A 23,151-nucleotide genomic window follows, 5' to 3' on the forward strand; every position below is an offset into this window, starting at 1 on the left:
TATACAAGAATATGCATCAGCATGTTACCCTTCTGTTATAAGTATATACAAGAGTATGCATCAGCATGTTACCCTTCTGTTATAAGTATATACAAGAGTGTGCTTCAGCATGTTACCTTTCTGTTATTAGTATACAAAAGAGTGTACAATGAAATGTTACCCTTCTTTTATTAGTATACAAAAGAGTGTACAACAAAATGTTACCCTCCGGTTATTAGTATACAAAAGAGTACAACAAAATGTTACCCTTCTGATATTAGTATATAGAAGAGTATGCATCAGCATGTTACCCTTCTGTTATAAGTATATACAAGAGTGCATTGGCATGTTACTCTTCTGTTATTAGTATATACAAGAGTGTGCATCAGCATGTTAACCTTCTGTTATTAGTATATACAAGAGTGCATTGGCATATTAACCTTCTGTTGTTAATATATACAAGAGTGCATTGGCATCTTACCCTTCTGTTATTAGTATATACAAGAGTGCATTAGCATGTTACCCTTCAGTTATTAGTATATACATGAGTGCATTGGCTTGTTACCCTTCTGTTATTAGTATATACAAGAGTGTGCATCAGCATGTTACCCTTCTGTTTTTAGCATATTAAAGTGTCCAACAGAAATTTGCCTTTGTTATTAGTATGTAAAAAAAGAGACTACAACAGAATATTACCCTTCTGTTATTAGTATATAACAAAGCATATAAAGGAAAGTTACTCTTCAGTTATTAGAATATAAAAAAATATACAAAGGAGAACTGTTTTGGAGAAAATAATTCCATGTTATATGTAATATAAAGTAAATATGCATAACACTCTGATTAAATATCACAACTGCAAACATGTTCAGAATTTTACAGGGTCGGTCATATTTTGGAAGTTTGAGTGTTTCTTTACACTTGCTAACTTGTATCTCTTTCTTGTTTTCAGGGCCAAGAAGCTGGAAAAGAGTTCTGTCGGTATTGCAGTACCAGATTCTGTATGCACAGGTAGTGCTGTTGCAATAAGCATGGTAAGAACATTACAACAACTTTGTGTATTTTTTGCATTCACTATTTCATTATCCTAAATACAATAAAATCTCCTTGGTCTAACTTCTTACCCATTGTGGGCTTGGGTATGTAGAATTGATGTGATGTGCTCTTCCACATATAATGGAGGCATTAGCCACAATACATCATTGGCAATGTCCTAGACTTGTGACCAGGAAGGTGCAGGTTCGATACCTATTATTGGATCACTCCAGGTTGGCAAATTGATGATCCATGAGCAAGGCTCTTTACCCCGACAGCCTCAACATTAGATAACCAACTTGTAGTATTGTGCCATAAAGCAAATGAAACCAATCCAATTCAACTTAAGTTTATTTAGAAAAGAAAGAGTTGAAAAGAGGTATCCATTTCAATACATAAATACCTGTTTTCAGTTTGTAATTTTAAATAATACCTGAGCATGCCAGCACAAGGGCATTATGGCAGTTATTGCAATGCTTAAAACAGGTATCTGTCCTTTGAAATACAGTAAAACTTGTGCTGAAAGACCACTGTTTTCAAAGACCACCTGTCCTGAAAGACCACATTTTTAATGAACAGATCAACAGTATACCTCAAATGAACAATCCAACTGTTTTGAGAGACCAGTTTTGTTGGCAGAAGGGTGTCTCTATAGACAGGTTCCTCTGTAGATACCTGATTTCAAGCCATTATATTGATATTATCATGACTCTGGCTTGTCTGCAGTGATTTAGATCTGTTGACATAATATCACAGCTGTCGTATCTCTCATTGAATCAATGGCTGTGCACTCGTGATGTCGAAAGTTACATCATACTTATTGTTTCTATTTGTGACACCCCTCGAAAAGCAAGATAAATACTTCTTTTTCTTAAAGCATATTAAAGAGGGATAAAATGTGTTTATGTTGGGATATCACTTCTGAAGCAGTGCTGGTAATTGGGTTATCATGTTTTTGAGGCCTCAAATTGAAAAGGTTATTGTATGGCAGATATATGGGTTTTTTCACCTCTATGACAGAATTAAGTAATATGTCATTTTTTTCTTATCTGAAATTTTTACAAATAGTACTGGAAACTTTGTTCAACATTATAAGCACACAGATGATGATAATAACTGTATTCACATGCATGTTCAGAATTGAGTTAGCTCCCTTTGGCTATGGCTTTCCACTTTAGTGATATTTCCAAAAAATAAAGGCATGTAAAGTCTGTTGCTAAGATTACTTTAACCCTTAAAGTTGATCTGCCTTCAGGATTGAGACACATGCTAATTATTTTATCAAACGTTTGACTAAAGTGGGATATTTATGCTTATTAAGGTATTTGTAATGCACTTAATACTCTAAATGTGGACAAGTAGACTTTGTTACGAGTTACCAATGGAGTAGAATATTTTGTTATGCCCCTGCTGCTTGCGTTAGGGGCTTGTTTATCTGATGTCCTACCTTCCATCCACTTGCTTCAAGATCCTTGGTAGCAAGGTTGCTTAAAACCCATTCATCTGTTTGGTATATTTGTAGCCATCAAGACTTGTGTCAATTTTCAGGCAATGAGATCCATTTTTGTCTTTTTTTAATACAGTTTTGTTTGTTGTGAACAAAACTCTGTTAACACCTTCAGCAATTTAAAAATCAAACAAACATACCTTATAACTCTTAAGGCAGACAAATACAGTTTGGTAGGTACATTTACAGTGTATTTAAAAACGGAGTTAATTGTCAGACTATTGTAGCAATTTTTCATTTTTGTTGTTGTTACAAAATTGAACTTTTTTTTTTATTAAGACTATTTTTTGGACAAAACCTTGTTAGTATTTTTAAGCGAAACCAACTGAGGCAGACCAAATGAAATTTGGTTGCAAATTTTGTATTCATTTATAAATGACCTAGGAGGCTATTACAGAAATGTTCAATATTTTAACATTTTTTTATGTGTTCACTTAATCCTTTGGTAGGACAAAAATGTGCTTAACATGATTAAACAAAAATAACATACAGTAGACAAATGAAATTTTGTCTGCATGTTTGTATGTATATATAGATGATCCAGTTTGATTTTTATACCATTATAGCACATTTTTAGGTCTTTTTCTACTTTTAAAAAACACATTTTGAAATTTGACTTGATAGTCTCCAGTAGGTATAGGTGTTTTAAAGCAAAGCAAAAATCTACTGTATATGCTTGCTTATAAGTCAGATCTGAATGCATACAGCATAGACTCAGATCTGCCATAGCATAATGCATGAGCAGCTCTGGGTCTATGCAGGTTGTTAGGAGTAATCAGTGCAATAAGTAACATAGCCCCTGTTTAGGTGGTGCATGTCAGGGTCTATGCAGGTTGTTGGGAGTAATCATTACAATAAGCAACATAGTCCCTGTTTAGGTGGTACATGTCAGGGTCTATGCAGGTTGTTAGGAGTAATCAGTACAATAAGCAACATAGCCCGTGTTTAGGTGATACATGTCAGGGTCTATGCAGGTTGTTTGGAGTAATCAGTACAATAAGCAACATAGCCCAAGTTTAGGTGATACATGTCAGGGTCTCTGCAGGTTGTTAGGAGTAATCAGTACAATAAGCAACATAGCCCATGTTTAGGTGGTATATGTCAGGGTCTATGCAGTTTGATACCACTGTATTAAGTCATTTTATCCAGTTTGTTATGGGTTATCTTCCCTTTGATATCATCAGTATCAGAAACACATGTATTAAGGCAAAAGAATTACATCTTCCCATGTATGCTACAGTTCAGTATTTATGTTGTTCCTTAGCCAGTGTACAGTCAAATCATGTATGTTAATGGGGACCACCGCAGTTGGCTGAGTGTTCTAAGGTGCTTGCCTTCACTGATGTCTGACATTTGTGTGGGTTCCAGTCTTGGCTCAGCCAACATGGGTTTGTGAGAAAGCTGGCTAGTAGCTTCCAATAGGTTTGTGGTTCTTCCCAGGGTTATCCCGCATTTTTCTGCCACCAATTATACGGGCTGACATGTATATCTGTCATTTGCTAAAAAATGGTGTCAGACCCATGAACAATTTCAAGACCTCGAATGAATCTTTGAAACATATTAATTAGGTAATATAATGATCAATAAATAAATAAAATGAAACTATGCATTTTCAGGATTCATCTCAAGGCCCATCTTGATTAGTGAATCAACTAGTTAGCCATTTTTGTTAGGGTCTTTATACCAATAATATAAACTACATATCCAATCCCTTCAATATCTGGGACACAATATTTTCAAAATTTGTAATTTTCAATAGTAAAAAATGTCTTGGACAGCACATTTTTATGTGTAGCTAATGAAAAATAAAATATTCAAGTTGGAATGTAAACTCTGCAGTGTTTTACTTGTACTAAAATAACAGATAATTGAATAGATGACATACCCATATTATTATAGGGACTGACTAAGGTTATTGTCACAAGGCAGCAGAAACAACAGCTGACATGTTCTACAACTTGTTGTTACTCTGTGTGATATGCCCAAAGACTTGATGTGGACAAGTCACATCCTAGTAGACTAACATGTGTAAAAAATATAAAGTCTTTTAGCATGTATCCATGGTTGTCATCTTTGTTTTCCCATCTCCACTATTCTAAAATAGAGTGATATTTATTTGCTATAAAGTGTTCAGCATCTCTGAGACACAAGTTTATAAATTAATCCTTCTACTCGAATTTTCAGAATCCCAGTGTTCTAGAGCCCCAGCAGGGTTCCATGATCCTTGCTCACATGATCGGCCACAACCTGGGAATGAAACATGATGAGGATGGTAAGGCAGTCTGTGGTAAAACTGAAAACATAGTTTTGGCAAAGATATAAACAACTTGCTATTAGGAATTATTATTTCTTTGATGGATGATTGCATCTGAAATATTTAAGTATTTCACGTTAAAAAAGCATATAGTTTTATATAACTACCAGTCCAATCAATACAGAATAACAGAAAATTGTAGATTGGTTCACATTTTCATGACTTTTAGCTGAATATCTATCCTCAGTTTAAAGTCATTACATCAGAAAGAATGGGAGAAAGTACCTTGTGACCAATTGTTCTCAAAACAGTTGAATGAGTACATACAAATCAGCACTGGTCATAGATCATAGATTTCTCTTATCTAATACACAGAAATGTTTATGTTGGTAAATCAGTACATGAAATATTTCATTTTGGACAAGAAGTTGAAGTGCATGTTATGACATAAAAATCATCTCATTTTGAGCCATGCAACACAGCACAGATTTTACAAAAGCAGACATCCCCATTGAAGATCATGTCACTTTGAACCATGCAATACATTACACATTTAACAAAAGCAGACATCCCTAATGAAGATCATGTAATTTTGAACCATGCAGTACAGTACACATTATACAAAAGCAGACATCCCTAATGAAGATCATGTCATTTTGAACCATGCAGTACAGTACACATTTTACAAAGCAGACATCCCTAATGAAGATCGTGTCACATTGAACCATGCAATACAGTACACATTTTACAAAAGCAGACATCCCTAATGAAGATCGTGTCACATTGAACCATGCAATACAGTACACATTTTACAAAAGCAGACATCCCTAATGAAGATCATGTCATTTTGAACCATGCAGTACAGTACACATTATACAAAAGCAGACATCCCAAATGAAGATCATGTCATTTTGAACCATGCAGTACAGTACACATTTTACAAAAGCAGACATCCCTAATGAAGATTGTGTCACACTGAACCATGCAATACAGTACACATTTTACAAAAGCAGACATCCCTAATGAAGATTGTGTCACAATGAACTATGCAATACAGTGCACATTTTACAAAAGCAGACATCCCTAATGAAGATCGTGTCACATTGAACCATGCAATACAGTACACGTTTTACAAAAGCAGACATCCCTAATGAAGATCATGTCACATTGAACCATGCAATACAGTACACATTTTACAAAAGCAGACATCCCTAATGAAGATCGTGTCACACTGAACCATGCAATACAGTGCACATTTTACAAAAACAGACATCCCTAATGAAGATTGTGTCACATTGAACCATGCAATACAGTACACATTTTACAAAAGCAGACATCCCTAATGAAGATCGTGTCACATTGAACCATGCAATACAGTACACATTTTACAAAAGCAGACATCCCAAATGAAGATCTTGTCACATTGAACCATGCAATACAGTACACACTTTACAAAAGCAGACATCCCTAATGAAGATCGTGTCACATTGAACCATGCAATACAGTACACATTTTACAAAAGCAGACATCCCAAATGAAGATCTCGTCACATTGAACCATGCAATACAGTGCACATTTTACAAAAGCAGACATCCCTAATGAAGATCGTGTCACATTGAACCATGCAATACAATACACACTTTACAAAAGCAGACATCCCTAATGAAGATCATGTCACATTGAACCATGCAATACAATACACACTTTACAAAAGCAGACATCCCTAATGAAGATCGTGTCACATTGAACCATGCAATACAATACACATTTTACAAAAGCAGACATCCCAAATGAAGATCTTGTCACATTGAACCATGCAATACAGTACACATTTTACTAAAGCAGACATGCCTAATGAAGATCATATCACATTGAACCATACAATACAGTACACATTTTACAAAAGCAGACATCCCTAATGAAGGTCATATCACATTAAACCATGCAATACAGTACACATTTTACAAAAACAGACATCCCTAATGAAGGTCATATCACACTGAAGCATGCAATGCAGTACACATTTTACAAAAACAGACATCCCTAATGAAGATCGTGTCACATTGAACCATGCAAAACAGTACACATTTTACAAAAGCAGACATCCCTAATGAAGGTCATATCATTTTGAACCATGCAAAATGACAGAGATTTTAAAAGGCATTTATCCCTATTAGTGATTATTATATAGTGATTCCTGTGTATAAATAATATTCAAGGGAAGCCAGTGTCTCACATGTGTCCATGCCATGATGTATTCACTCCCTGTATATGACTTTTAAAAATATGATAACCATGCTTTTGCCTCTGAGTAAAAAATCTTTTTTGTAAACAGTTTCAGGAATCTAAGCTTCAATTTTCTAAATATGAATCTTGAGGACACAAGGCTAACTTGAAGAAAATCCTCTATATTTTTTGTAACATTTTGATAACATTCATTAGATATAATTTAAATTGAAGACAGGACGCTACGTTTGTGCTTCTCACAATATAAACACATGATGTATTATTCGCTTTTAGATGTGAATAAAACTAAATGTGAAAATTTGTGTACACTGCAATAATTCTGTTAATTATAAAATGAAGTTACAGAATAATTTGTGACTAAAGGAGCTTTGTAGTTCTTTATAATGATTTCTATTTTTGTTGACTTTAATGGCAACTTTAACATAGTTTTGGGCTAATTTAGTACATTGTTCAGAATTGCCATAAGAAACTTTGAAGTTCCCCATTCTATTTCTTTATGTAAGATATTTGGATGTTGGCAGGATAATTGATTTTTTTTAAAAAACCATTTAATGCTAACAGAAGCATGGAGGTACTTGTATCATGAAGGTAATGATGGATACATGCATACTGTTTTTGGTTCATATCTAGTTCTTTGTTTTTTTTTTATTTGCTATTTCTATCTCAAACATTGTTTAAATTAGGAAAAATGTCAAAGCTACTTTTTGGTATTTTTGTGTTGTGCTGGTGGTGTGCATTTTGTATTTTTTTTTTGATGTTTAATTGCATCAGTTGCCAGAATTTTGCTTTACAATGTTGCCATTTATATTTGTGATTTGCATGACAAAATTTTTGATAGCCTTATACAGTTTTAGTTGTCTGTTTTTAGACCATAAAATCGAATTGCACACTTTCTAATCCTTATTAAAAACATAAAATGAATTACTGTAGTTCACCTGGCTATAAGACCAAGTTTGCTTATGGTATGTTTGAGGGTGCTAACAGGTAATCACATATAAGGCAGTAGAAATAACTTTTTTTGTTGCTCAGCAGGAAAAGCCCTTTAATTTTGTGCATATTGATTAAAGTCAGGGAAAACATGTGAATTTTCAGCATTCATTTGGTGACAAAAATATTAATTGAGTTGTAATTTAGCTGATTACGAGCTACATTAATTGTGTTGCTCCCAGATTTTTCAGATAATGCAGAGCCCCTCAGTGAAGGTAGAATTGCTATATGGATCACTTAAGTGCTTGCTGTACACATTTTTGTATTGTCAATTGCTGTGTGGATCATTTGAGTGCTTGCTGTACACATTTGTTTGGTCAGTTGCTGTCTGGATCATTTGAGTGCTTGATGTACACATTTGTATGGTAAATTGCTGTATGGATCATTTGAGTGCTTGCTGTACACATTTGTATGGTCAATTGTAGCAATTGGGTTCTATCTATAGAAAATTGCTCTCACTTTATGGCTTTGCTTTCACTTCATATCATACAGCATGAATCGGGCATTTTCAATATATGCTTCTTAGTCATTGAATGTATTTACCTTTAGTTCAAGTATTATTCCATTGTTGGAATTAGCTCATGACAGTTTGTTGACATTTTAGGCGAACATTCATAACCATGCCTTTAGGTTATCACCCCACCCCCAAGGCATTAGAGTAACATTTTTATTGTTGTAAATAGGTATTTAGTCTTTCCATCCTAGCTAGATTGGTCTAGGTATTTAGTCATGCCATCCTAGCTAGATTGGTCTATGTATTTAGTCTTCCCATCCTAGCTAGATTGGTCTATGTATTTAGTCTTCCTATCCTAGCTAGATTGCTCTATGTATTTAGTCTTCCCATCCTAGCTAGATTGGTCTAGGTATTTAGTCTTCCCATCTTAGCTAGATTGGTCTATGTATTTAGTCTTCCCATCCTAGCTAGATTGGTCTATGTATTTAGTCTTCCTATCCTAGCTAGATTGCTCTATGTATTTAGTCTTCCCATCCTAGCTAGATTGGTCTATGTATTTAGTCTTCCCATCCTAGCTAGATTGCTCTATGTATTTAGTCTTCCCATCCTAGCTAGATTGGTCTATGTATTTAGTCTTCCCATCCTAGCTGGATTGGTCTATGTATTTAGTCTTCCCATCCTAGCTAGATTGGTCTATGTATTTAGTCTTCCCATCCTAGCTAGATTGGTCTATGTATTTAGTCTTCCTATCCTAGCTAGATTGGTCTATGTATTTAGTCTTCCCATCCTAGCTAGATTGGTCTATGTATTTAGTCTTCCCATCCTAGCTGGATTGGTCTATGTATTTAGTCTTCCCATCCTAGCTAGATTGGCCTAGGTATTTAGTCTTCCCATCCTAGCTAGATTGGCCTATGTATTTTGTCTTCCCATCCTAGCTAGATTGGTCTAGGTATTTAGTCTTCCCATCTTAGCTAGATTGGTCTAGGTATTTTGTCTTCCCATCTTAGCTAGATTGGTCTATGTATTTAGTCTTCCCATCTTAGCTAGATTGGTCTATGTATTTAGTCTTCCCATCCTAGCTAGATTGGTCTATGTATTTAGTCTTCCCATCCTAGCTAGATTGGTCTAGGTATTTAGTCTTCCCATCCTAGCTAGATTGGCCTATGTATTTTGTCTTCCCATCTTAGCTAGATTGGTCTATGTATTCCTTTTCCTTTATTTGGTCGAGATTCAAATCGCTGAAATTGACATTCAGTTCTATATAATTTATGCAGCGTTTAACTTGTGGAAAGGGTCTCACACCAGCATTCATATTCAGTTGTGTGTTCACAGGTACACACAATCTTTTTTTCTATGTACTCTTTAATGGATAGTATTCCATTTTGTTAAATCATGTTACCTTTGCTTATGTTTGTTATTCTTCTGCCTCAGTAGTTGGAATTAAGTACTGCTGATGTCACTGTGGTTAAAACTTAATTTTGTTGTTGTTTTAATTCTTACTAACTAAAGATTCATTAGGCAGCTAAAGCATTGATGTTTGAATTTTGCTTAATTGGGTTTCTTGAAGATTCTCATACATTATATTTGTTGTACATGATGATCATTGTTGCTTTCAAAGGTTTTGTTTAACAGTTGTATTGAAGAAACAAAATCGGTAGTATGTAGTTGGTCCCAAATGGTGCAGATCTGACCTCCAACATGGCCACTGTGGAGGACATTGGAAATCTTAATATTATTGCTACATATTCTGAAGAGGTTGTCGTATCATTATGCAGTTTTCACTGGACTTACTATGACATGATTAGGTCCTAAATAAAAATGACAAAAATCTAACCATACACAAGCATTGTAGATGAGTTTAACCAAACTTTGAGTTATTTTCATTTCAGGAAACAAGTTGATAGTTAGCATCGGTCAAATATCATGACTGTCTTTCATTTGCAATTGCTTTAGAGATGCATATCATAACCCAGAAATTGTGAAAGGATTTATTTTATCAAACATTGTTGATGGATTATTTTTTAATGAATGCCTCTTTGGTGTTCATAATTTGACTTTTTTACAACTACCATATATACTTGCTTACAAGTTGGATCCAACTGCAAACAACAAAGACCTAGATCCCCATTGCATAATGCCCTTGCAGATCAGGGTCTATATTTGTTGCTATAATCATTACTCCAAATTGCATAGCCCTAGATCTGGTGTATTATTGGATGGCTGATCTGGGTCATTGTAGTATGCAATTGAACTCAACCTACAAGTGAGTATATATAGTATAATGACTTGTGTATGCAACAATTGACACAGACAGTAATTATGATTATTATCCAGACTTGTGTATGCAACAATTGACACAGTAATTGTGATTATTATCCAGACTTGTGTATGCAACAATTGACACAGACAGTAATTGTGAATATTATCCAGACTTGTGTATGCAACAATTGACACAGACAGTAATTATGAATATTATCCAGACTTGTGTATGCAACAATTGACACAGACAGTAATTATGATTATTATCCAGACTTGTGTATGCAACAATTGACACAGACAGTAATTATGAATATTATCCAAACTTATCATGTGGGGATAACTTGACAAAACATAGCATGAAGGATATCTTATAAGCATTTCAGACAAGTTCAGTGATATTAGGGTCAAAGTCAGAAGTCATGACCAAGATTTTTATAATGCACTTTTGAAAATTTTAATTCAGGTGTATAAGAAATTTTTTAGTATATTGGAGGTCTGAAGAATATCTCAAGGTTTCAGTACTCATCAGTTAAAAAGGAACAAAATGGGGGAGAAAATGGACTTTTTATTGATTCCAAGAATTCATGTTTGCTGGCAGAGTTCAGTCCTTTTATGTGATTTTCTAAACTTTTTTTCGATAGGTCCCATTTTCATAAAATTTCTCAACTATTTTACCTATTAATGTTAAATTTTCAGCACCAATGAAATTTGTTACAAAGGCCAACTTTACATCTTGTTTTTCTAAACATCATATGCATGTGTGACAGTGTGTGTGTGTGTGTATATATATATATATATATATATATATATATATATATATATATATATATATATATATATATTCCTTACAGTCATAACAAGAAAATTTGCCAGGCTGTGTCAGTTACTGATGTTTTATGTAGAATGTTCAAATAGATTTTTCTTGATCAGTTTGTAAAAGAAGAAAACTTTTCTTTCCTGTTTATTCAAGATATTTGTGGGTATTAATTTTGTGGTTTTGTCGAAATTATATTTTCACTGGCTGTTAAATTCATGGAATGGGAAGGGTCCTATTATTGCCAAAGAAGGATCATTGATCATTGGCAGTTAAATTCATGGATTGAGCATGGGGTTATATTATTTAAACAGAAGAATCATTGTTCATTGGGTCTTTTCAGTTTTGGTTTGTAGCAAGCAAAACATTAATAAAAATAATTGATAGCCAGAAAAAAAGTAAATTCATAATATTAATTGTACTCAGAGGTTGACATTTTATAAACCAGGGTCACATTCTGTTTGCTTTAAATGTATCATGGCTTCAGAAAATTTAAATCTATGAATGTCTTTGGTATCATACCTGGAACCCATGGATTACAGTCAAGTGCTTTACCAACTGAGCCACAGTGGCTCCACGTTTATACACAAAGAAATTATGTTAGGTCGGGAATTACTTAAATACATTCATTTCTCTGAAAATTTAAACTAAAAAAGGGAGCAAAATAAGAAAATGGTTTCTGAAAAATTTCTCATGATATGTTTTAAAATGTAGTAATTGAAGTTCTCATTTTATTGCAGGTGGCTGTGAATGTACAGATGAATTTGGCTGTATTATGTCTACAAAAGTTTTGTAAGTTATTGTAGATCATCTGTTGTCATGAACCCATCAATATGTAATATGCCCTTTAAAAAGTTAGGCCTTCAGTTGATAGGGCCTTTAAGAAGTAAGGCCTTTAGATGTTAGGAACCTTATGAAGTAAGGCATTTACATGATATGGCCTTTAAGAAGTCAGGCCTTCAGGTAATATGGCCTTTAAGAAGCCAGGCCTTCACATTATTGGGTCTTTAAGAAATCAGGCCTTCAGATGATAAGGTCTTTAAGAAGTCAGGTCTTCAGATGATATGGCCTTTAAGAAGTCAGGCCTTCACATTTTTGGGTCTTTAAGAAATCAGGCCTTCAGATGATTAGGTCTTTAAGAAGTCCGCTCTTAAGGTGGTATGGCCTTTAAGAAGTCAGGCCTTCAGATAATATGGCCTATAAGAAGTCAGGCCTTAATATGATAGGGCCTTCAAAAAGTAAGGCCTTCAGATGATAGGGTCTTTAAAAGACCAGGTCTTCAGATGATGGGGCCTTTAAGAAGTCGTGTCTTAACATGATATGGCCTTTAAGAAGTCAGGCTTGCAGATGATATGGCCTTTAAGAAGTCAGGCCTTCAGATGATAGGGCCTTTAAGAAGCCAGGTCTTTAGATGAGAGGGCCTTTAACAAATCAGGCCTTCATATATAAAGGCCTTTAAGAAGTCAGGCCTTCAAATAATATGGCCTTTTATGAAGTCAGGTCTTCAGGTGAGAGACTTATATTGTAGACTGTAAATAGTCTGCCCGAATTCATTCTCAAAGTTTGTACATCCGCATTGCAGTGCATAAAGCATCTTGATTTAGACCTATCTATCCATTATTCCATCCCTTCTGTCTGTCTGTCTGTCCTGAGAAGCTTGTTAGCAAGATTACTTACTGACCTTTTCATAAGGTTGTGAGTTTATGGTATGGTCATGGATTCATCGTGTGTCACCTGTTGTCCATCCATTTAGTGTCTGTCAACAGTTTATTGTTACAACTCTGATGGCCATATTTCTGATCCAATTAAAATAATTGTGGGAATATGAATTTATTAAAATGAAATACAAATTCAGTAATGAATTAGATCTGTGCACATTACTGAGATGATCTTGCATCTGATTGATTAACCTTGTCATCTCTCTAGAGGCAATATTTCTGATCCAATTTTGATAAAACTTGAAATATATTCTTGCATCATTAGGTCTTGAACAAGTTTGATAATGAGTGAGATCCATGCATACAAAGGGCTTATCATGCAATTGATTGGCTGAGCTTGTTATCATGCTGAAAGCCATATTTCTGATACAAATTTGAGGAAACTTGGAATATTTTCTTATATCATTTCCAATCCGGTTTTGATCAGATTTGGAATATGTGTTTTTTCAATTCAGTAATGAGTAATATACACAAACTACAATGATTTGTCCTTCCATCTGAATGGCTGAGTTTGTTGCGAATCAGAAAACCAAACTTCTTGCCAAATGTTGATGAAACATGAACTATGAGCTTATCTTATGAAGCTCTTTGATAGGTTTGATAATGAGAGAAATCCACGAATATTAATGATGTATCAATGGATCTGATTAGCCAAGCATGTTAGCACTGGGAAAGTCATATAATTGATCCTATTTATGATCACTCTTGAAATATATACTAATATCATCAAGATCTTGGACTGTGTCAGTGATGGGTGAAATCCATGCATATTTATGAGATGATCTTGGACTGTGTCAGTGATGGGTGAAATCCTTGCATATTTACGAGATGATCTTGGACTGTGTCAGTGATGGGTGAAATCCATGCATATTTATGAGATGATCTTGGACTGTGTCAGTGATGGGTGAAATCCATGCATATTTATGAGATGATCTTGGACTGTGTCAGTGATGGGTGAAATCCATGCATATTTATGAGATGATCTTGGACTGTGTCAGTGATGGGTGAAATCCATGTATATTTATGAGATGATCTTGGACTGTGTCAGTGATGGGTGAAATCCATGCATATTTATGAGATGATCTTGAACGTGATTTGCTGAGCTTAATACCATTCTTGAAGTCAGATCTGATCCAGTTTTGATCAAAATCAGAAATGGGCTTATATCTTTAAATTTTAGGCACTTTCAAAGGTAAGAGGGCTCCATACATTTTGAAGAGGTGATCTTGCATTTGATTAGCTGACCTTGTTACCACTCTTGAAGCTATACCTTTGATATGTTGGCCTTCACTCCTACAGGACCTCAAGGCCTTAGGTATGTGAGGCTTTACATTTTAGGGAATCCTGATATACAAAGCCACTTTATCTGCTTCAAATATTAGATACATTGAGACCTGTTCTGACCCAATTCTGTTCCTGAATTGACAGTACTGTAGAAATTTAATTCTGGATTTATGCTATTCGGAAATAAATTTCAAAGTAATTCATTTTTTTAGACCTTTTTCATGTCCTGAAAAAAGCTTTATTATTTCCAATGGCAAACTATTGTGGTATATTTGCTTTTGTTTTTTTGCTTTTAGGGCTTCATCAGAGATACATTCACGAATGTTCTCAACATGCAGCTACAAAGACTGGGACACTGCCTTTAGTGTAGGAATAGCAGCCTGTCTAACTGATTACCCACAGGTGAGATTGGTGAACCTGTCACATTAAAAAATATCCATATTTTACAATCTCTGATAAACATTTAGTATTTGACTGAAAATTAAAAACATCAAGTTTCAGGTTTTCATCCTTTCATGTTGTAATGAAATTAGAAGAAATACATTTTCCAGGTCTGTCATAACATATGAAATGTTGAAATACATTACTTGTTGCCCTTAACAAATGAATTTATCATTAAGATCTGATTATTAAAAAAATTAGTTAACAAGTTAACAAATTTTCTTTATTTACCTACCTATGTGCATGTCTCCCTCACAATAAAGTTCATTGTACTGCTCCCCTCATAATATAGTTATCATCATTAATCCCATTTAATTGCTTTCGGTTTAATTTTTTTCCATTACTTTTTAATTTATTACACTTCATTTTTGTTCTTGGCTAATGAGAGCTAGTTATAACATAACCCTGTTTTTGTGTTTTTTATGCACTGCATTATGACACAGCCAAGTTAGAACATCCTTCTATGTAAGGCTCCCTGACAAAGACACATTCAAGAGGGCTCTCAAAACTCACTTATTTCGACAGCAAGAACAAACTTAAAGACCTAATAATGTTTCCTGTTTCCTACCTGAAATATTCTCAGCATGTTTTTAACTTTTTTAATGTTTTTCTAATTTCATGTTGTTTGTTTTTGTAATATTATTATTATGTTTCTTATCTTATAGGTGTTGTCTAAAGTTGTAAAGCGCTTAGAGCTTCTAAAGACTAGGCGCTATGCAAAGTCCTCATTATTATTATTATTATTATTTATAACAAGGCCATTCACAAATGGCATAATAAAGTGGGGACACAGTGTGTTGAATATGGTAGAGAAAGAAATATATTCTCCTATTAACCCTTTACCACACATAAGTGCTTTTGGATGTTTCTACTGCACACCTACAGGAGCATTTTTTTAAGCCTTAGTCCGATTTGCATGCAAGTGCATTTGGGTGCTTGTGTAAAATTGCATACGGTGTGTTTCAACACCTACAGTAAAACACAAGCAAATTTTAGCTAGTTTTCATGTTTCCACCTTCAGGGAAAGCCCCCCTATTTGAAACTACAGGCATTGAAAACAAATGACAATAGCATCACATCTTGTGATTGCTGTTTATGATAGAGTTGTAATCTGCTATTTAAAGTAACTGGGTCAGATTCTCCCTTATCCAGAATGGTGGCTGTGAACAACATTTAGTACTTTCTTGAGTTTGTCAGATTAGAATTATGACTGTGAAAGCTTCATTAAGTCAGATATAGGCTCCGATATTGTTGTAGTCAACACTGATTTTGATAATTTATTAAATTTGAATGATTTATTGATACAGGTGTAGATTTAAAGGTTGAGAAGGGTCAGCTGTGGTTTGGGTGGCTGAACAGTTAAAGAAACTTGCCTTTACATATCACTCACATCTTAACTCTGTCTACATGGGTTCGAGTCTCCGCTTGGCCAACATGTGTATATGGGAAAGCATACCACTAGTTTCCCATACATCAGTGGCTCTTCCTGGGGATTTTCCCAGATTTTTCCTCCACAGAATGTACTGGCAGCCATGTGTAGTCTATTATGTACTGAAAAGTGGCAATAAATCCACAAAACAAATGATTGATCACACAGTTTCACTGACTTGATGGTGTATGAAATTCCTTGGTCAAAAATTATTATATAACCATGAAGATCAGATTTTACTCTTAAATCTCTCTTCAGATAACAAATATGTACAACCTGCAAAAATGGTTAAAATGTATGTTAACTTTGTAACAGTTCTTAAAATGTTACAGGCAGACCTATAAGCATTTATATAGCACATTAAAGTAATAGCACATCATAGTCTGTGATTTTGGCACATATATATCGACATCTTACACAGTAACATATGTTGTGAGGTAAAGAGTTCATAAAAGACTGCATGAATCATGAACATGCCACTTTTATTGCTGCCAATGAACATCACTATGGAAACAGAGCAGGTATTAAATATGGTAAATAAAGAAAGAAATGTTCCATTAACAAATTGCTACATGAATCATACAATGGTTCATTTTTATAATGCCCAATTAATAACACTATAAAGAAAGAACATTAAAAAGCAGGTGTTTTGCAATGTACAAAGACAAAAGCAGAAGAATAAAAACCAGATTGTAAGATCAGAGTTTTCTATCTTTTCTATTTTTATTCTTCAAGCCGACCTTTCCCCAGAATTGTGGAAATCGACACGTAGAAAGAGGGGAGGAATGCGACTGTGGATCTGAAGAGGTCAGTTTAATATACTTATTTTGACAATTAACGGTCATCTGCTTTTATGGATGATCCATTTCATTAGCTTGTCAGTGTGAAGTATACTATCCCCATTATGCTGGGTAATGGTTTGGAGTGGTTTTCTTGGCATGTACTGATTGGAAAGGAAACAAGGAAGCTGATCTTTTACATACATGCACATTATTTGTATGTTTTTGGAAACTGTTTTGCATTTACCTTATTGAAACATAAGCTTCTTGCAGCCAGTGTACATTATAATTTTACCAGGAATAATTGGTGCAGTGAGTGCATAGATCTTGAATACTACAGCCTTATCACAAAAGTAGGTCACTGCAACCACATATCACACTTCACTGAGTTTGCTTAATTTTATTGTGTTTATTTCTTAAGCATTGCTCATTAAGCTCGATGGTTTTATGCATTTCTATTAGTACCACACTTTACAACAAAAGGTTAACAGAGCTGGATACCCATACAGTTTTTCTCTTTTTTGTATGGAAAATGAGTGCAAATATGGAAATATGATTTTTTTAAAATTACAAAAATGGAAATGACTTTAGTATTTAAAAAAAACACACACAAAAATCTCCGATCAAATTTTGGATCCATGTTGTAGTATAGCTAACAAGTCCACTTCCATACAAATGCCATCTTCGAATTGAGAGATTCATGTGGTATTTCAAATATTGAGAGATTGTGAAGATGGAGAAAAACTTAAAAACAAAGATTATGGATTGGAAATGTGCTAATTCAGTATGGATTGAACATGTGCTAATTTAGTAGGGATTGGACATGTGCTAATTTAGTATGAATTGGACATCTGCTGATTTAGTATGGATTGAATATGTGCTAATTTAATATGGATTGAACATGTGCTAATTTAATAGGGATTGGACATGTGCTAATTTAGTAGGGATTGGACATGTGCTAGTTTAGTAGGGATTGGACATGGGCTAATTCAGTATGAATTGGACATGTGCTGATTTAGTACTGATTGAATATGTGCTAATTCAGTAGGGATTGGAGATGTGCTAATTTAGTAGGGATTGGACATGTGCTAATTTAATATGGTTTGGACATGTGTGGATTTAGTATATATTGAAAATGTGCTAATTTAGTTGAGATTGGAAATGTGCTAATTTAGTATACATTGACAAAGTGCTGGATTAGTAGGGATTAGAAATATGCAAATTTAATATTTATTGGAAATGTATTAATTTAATATTGATTGGAAATGTATTAATTTAGTATGGATTGGAAATGATGTAATTTAATATGGATTGGAAATGTGCTATGTTATTTTGTTCATGTACCATCAGATATATTCCTTACCCAATGTTTGCTGTTGTCTTTGGGCTTCACTTTATGCAAGTACTTCCAGTGCCTTTACATCCAGATCCATCATCTTCAGATGAAAGTCTAATACACTTGCCCAGATCCAAGTCGACCACAGTTAAATTGAGATTATGAGAAGATTTATTCTTTTAAACTAAGAATCCATATTCCATTGGCCAAATATTTATTTATTAAAGTTTTTTTGTGTCTTGCTGCTTATTTGACAGTAATATATATTTATTGTTTGTTAAGTTTTCATCTTTTTCATATTAAGAATTTGAAAATGTTCTTATCCAAAAAATCACCTCTACATCTATTGCTATTATTGTTATTGTTGCAGTCTTGCTATTTTTTTATGTGTATGTGATAGCAATAGTGTTATGGGTAAAAACTATGTTTATGATACAAAAGTCCCTGTTTTCTGATTATTTGCTGTTGCTATTGTTGCAAATATTGTTAAGCAGTATTGTTAGGTATTTAAGGTTATTCTCTATTATTGTTGCTGTTTTGTGGGTAGTAATAGTATTTTTTCCACCATCAGATAAACGTGGCATGAATCATTTACTATAACTGATTGGTGATCCTTTCAACAGACACATCGGATAAGTGTGGCATGAATCATTTACTGTAACTGATTGGTGATCCTTTCAATAGACACATTGAATAAGTGTGGCTTGAATCATTTACTATAACTGATTGGTGATCCTTTCAACAGACACATCGGATAAATGTGGCATGATTCATTTGCTATAACTGATTGGTCATCTTTTAAACAGAGGAGATGATCTTTAGAAAATCCAATACTTGAAAACCAATTTTCACATCATTTTAGAATGATATAAGCAAAGAATAAATATGCCTGTCTTATTTCTTTGACATTAAATTACTTATTCTCCAACCTAACATATACCTTATCAAATCACCAATTCTCAGCCAGTAAATATATCACTCAACAGTCATGTTTGTTTAGGTGTGGCCCTGGTAGAAGCTTGAGTATAACAACACACTAGGGCTTCAATGCAGGATGAAATCCAATTTTGTTTCATTGATATTACCACAATTGCACATGTAAGAATGACTGTATTTGTAATTGCGACTCATCTTTACTGACATATCCACTTAATGTCTGTCCATATGTCTGTCAACACATCTGGTTACGGTTTTGCACTTTGGTAAATCTAGTGGGGCATTTGTATTCCATGGAAACATTTGTAGTTTCTTTATCATTTTTTGTTTAAGGAATGTAGAGAGATCGATCCATGCTGCGACCCACAGACATGCCTTCTGAAGTACTGGGCCCAGTGTAGAACAGGAACCTGCTGTCATAACTGTACAGTAAGTATTCCTTTAAGGTTACACTCCACAGTTTTTTTTTATTGTAAGGTTTCGTTTCTTCTATTTTATATCATATGCTTGAAATTCCATCTTTTCATTGAAAACTGCCAATATTCTGACTTTTTTCATGTCTAGTGTACCCCACCCACCTCCACCCTTAGTTTTGTATCAGTGTAGTTGATGGATTCATCATGTTTTAAGTCAAATTTATTTTGCACTCATTGAAATCCAGCTGACAAAGAAGCCAAATGCTTAAAAACAGACCTAATAAGGTTGTTTTGTCATCAGCTCTGATTGAAGAATTTTCCCCAATCATCACTTATGGGGAGATTCAGTACTTTAATTTTCCTTTCTCTGGACAACAGTTTTTCATTTGCCTTTCTCCACACATTATTATTTGCCTAACTCTGGACAACATTTTATTTACCTTTTCTGGACAGCATTTTTGCTTCCCTTTCTCTGGAAAGCATTTTTATTTGTCTTTTTCTGGACACATTTTTTATTTGCTTTTCTCTGGACAATGTTTTTTATTTGCCTTTCTGTGGACAGTGTTTTTGTCTTTCTCTGGGTAACATTTTTAAAGAAAATCTCACTGGATATACATCTATAATATCATCTAAATATTAGATCTTCATATTCATCTGTAATATCATCTAAATATTAGATCTTCATAGACATCTGTAATATCATCTAAATATTAGATCTTTATAGACATATATAATATCATCTAAAATTTTCAATTCTGCTTGCTAAAGTGGAGCATTTGAAGCCCACATCATCTGGTGATAGGGCCCTGGATGGCCAAGTGGTCTAAGGTGCTTGCCTTTTACAGATCACTAACATGACACCAATGTCTGCATGGGTTTGAGTCTCAGGCTTGTCCATCATGGGTATGTGATAAGTTTGCCAGTAGCTTCCTGTGGGTCATTGGTTCTTCCTGGGCATTTTTCTAGATTTTTCCTCAGCCTGTTTTACTGGCTGCCATGTATAGCCTATCATGTGCTGAAAAATAAATCCAAACCATCTGATACACATTTCATACTTAAACTGATGCATGCCAACATAAGCTTTCATGAATTCTTCTTAAATATCAAATGATGCCATATGTCAGATGTCAAACTTCACTTTTTGTTTAAAATTTCAATCTTATACAAAATTCCAGGGATCCCACAGATCAGGGAAAAGTTAGGTAATTTTATGATAATGCAGGAACAGTATAAGTGCTTAGTCAGAAGTCTGGGACAAGTTAAAGGAATTGTATAGGTCATGTCATGGAAATTTTAGTGTGGACAAGCATGTGCGGAGGTCTGCATGTCAAATTTGCTTCAGTACAAAATGTTTTGAATAACTCTTGTAGATTGTTGGATACTTGCATAATTCTAAGTCATCTATTCTTAAGAAATTGAGAGAAACATGTTTCACTGCGTTTAATAATGAAGACTGATAAACAGTGCATGCACTAATTGGTTGTAAGAAAAACCAGTTAGGTTCAAGTTTGGTGGCACAGATGACAGCATCGAGGGCAGCATGTCAAGGATATTCTGGCTAAGCAGAACACATATAGGCTTTCTTTTTAAAGTAAGGCTGTTTAGAAAAAATTACATACAGATGCCCCAAGAAAGATAACATGTGATCATTATAGCATCTGGACAAATCAAAGAGAGAGGCTGATGGCATAATGGACTCTGAAAACAAAAGTAACTTTAGCAGCTAGCAATGATCATAAAAAAGAGGTGGTTTGTAATGCCTTTTTAATAACATCCTATTTTTTTCATGGATGTTGCATAATTTTCAATATGTCTCTTGTCCCACATGCAAATTCACCAGAAATCTGAATATTACTCTGGAAGACATTTTCTGTGACTGTATGGCAGTTGTACCAGTAAAAAAACAATGCTTGCTTTGAAGTGCTTGTACATGTTTCACTCGAACAGGGAGGGACAGTCTGTTGACCGATTATACTTTGCAATCACACATTAATAGAAAACTGTGATGGACCCTTAAAATTACTGATTTGAAAAATAGAGTGGAACAAGAGCTGCAGGATGAAATCACCAAGAAAACTGTTTTATTTTCAAACTACAAATGCATGTGACAGCTGGGACCACCATTGATTTTGACATTGATTGAATTGTAACTATAGCAACCATCATTGCGATACCAGTCAGATTTGCTGTCAGAGCTGTCACTGTCAGTGCTGGAAAAATAATTTTGCTAAGTTTACATGACTGAATACATGTCTATTCATGACTTCCCACAGTGCCACAAAGTAGTCTCAGCATAGTTGCCAAGCTGGACTCAGAGATCATAGAAGATAAAACAATTAGGATGGCAGAGTTTGAAATGGTGTTGTTCAAAATGGAAGACCACCAACGGCTTTGTTCACAGATATGGAACTGTGGGTACTAGCAATCCAAAACAAACTGATTTACAGGCTTTTGTTGGAACATTGAGCTGTTTGTGACCTCACAGTGGCTGTATTGACTTGACTGGGTAACCACATGGAAACTTTGCTTGGGTTACAATCGCAGATACAAGCATGTGTATTAAAAAAATTATTAGTGGGGAAAGGTCTGGGTGCAGCTGGGATTCACCACATCAACTCCACTTCAGACCTCATGTTTTGTCACCCACGGGTATTTGTATATGTGTTTGCTACTGGGTAAAGTTGTGGGAGTATAGAAGGAGTTGCCATTTATACTCGTGTATAAGTTGATCCAACTATAAGTAGACACACCCCTTTTGGGGTCTACAAAAAGCCAATTTCTCTTTGACCCTCCTATAAGTCAAGGCATATTTTGCAAGTCAGATCATCTGAAGGTGTGACTTGTCATCAGTGCATCACAGCTACACCTTGGGAAAATGAACAAGCCTGGATAGATATGAAAAAAAAGACAACCAATGTAAAATCTGATATGACTGAGTGGAACATGTCACAAATAAATAGACACCTTACAATTTGTCATAATTAAATCAATTAAAATTCATAATTCTTGACATTGTATATTCATTTATATGAGAAATCTATGAATTCAGTTATAGGTCACATGCTGGTAATGATCTGAGTAAATGTTAACAGAAATCTCAAACTGCTGTAATGCTACTACTCTTGCTTTCATTCCTTGAAAGAAAGTACAGAATTACAACATATATAGACACCTGTTTTCACACCTTTAAAGATAGTACAGGATTACAACTTATATAGGCACCTGTTTTCACACCTTTAAAGAAAGTACAGGATTACAACATTTTAAATATAGTAC

The 23,151-nt window shown here is 34.4% G+C and overlaps 1 protein-coding gene across 1 annotated transcript in view; it reads left to right on the forward strand.

Annotated features, from left to right (window-relative positions):
- LOC149776147 (disintegrin and metalloproteinase domain-containing protein unc-71-like) overlaps positions 1–23,151 on the forward strand; it is a 290,286-nt gene that overhangs the window by 219,932 nt on the left and 47,203 nt on the right. The window contains exons 12-17 of the mRNA XM_089942442.1: positions 932–1,013; positions 4,706–4,793; positions 12,277–12,328; positions 14,835–14,940; positions 17,144–17,215; positions 19,793–19,888. Coding sequence (XP_089798568.1) covers positions 932–1,013; positions 4,706–4,793; positions 12,277–12,328; positions 14,835–14,940; positions 17,144–17,215; positions 19,793–19,888 — 496 coding nt within the window. The remainder of the gene's footprint in view (positions 1–931; positions 1,014–4,705; positions 4,794–12,276; positions 12,329–14,834; positions 14,941–17,143; positions 17,216–19,792; positions 19,889–23,151) is intronic.

The sequence above is a fragment of the Sinohyriopsis cumingii genome, chromosome 18 (genome assembly GCF_028554795.1).
Source record: "Sinohyriopsis cumingii isolate HCF-2022 chromosome 18, ASM2855479v2, whole genome shotgun sequence".
In the NCBI taxonomy this organism is placed as follows: Eukaryota; Metazoa; Mollusca; class Bivalvia; order Unionida; family Unionidae; genus Sinohyriopsis; species Sinohyriopsis cumingii.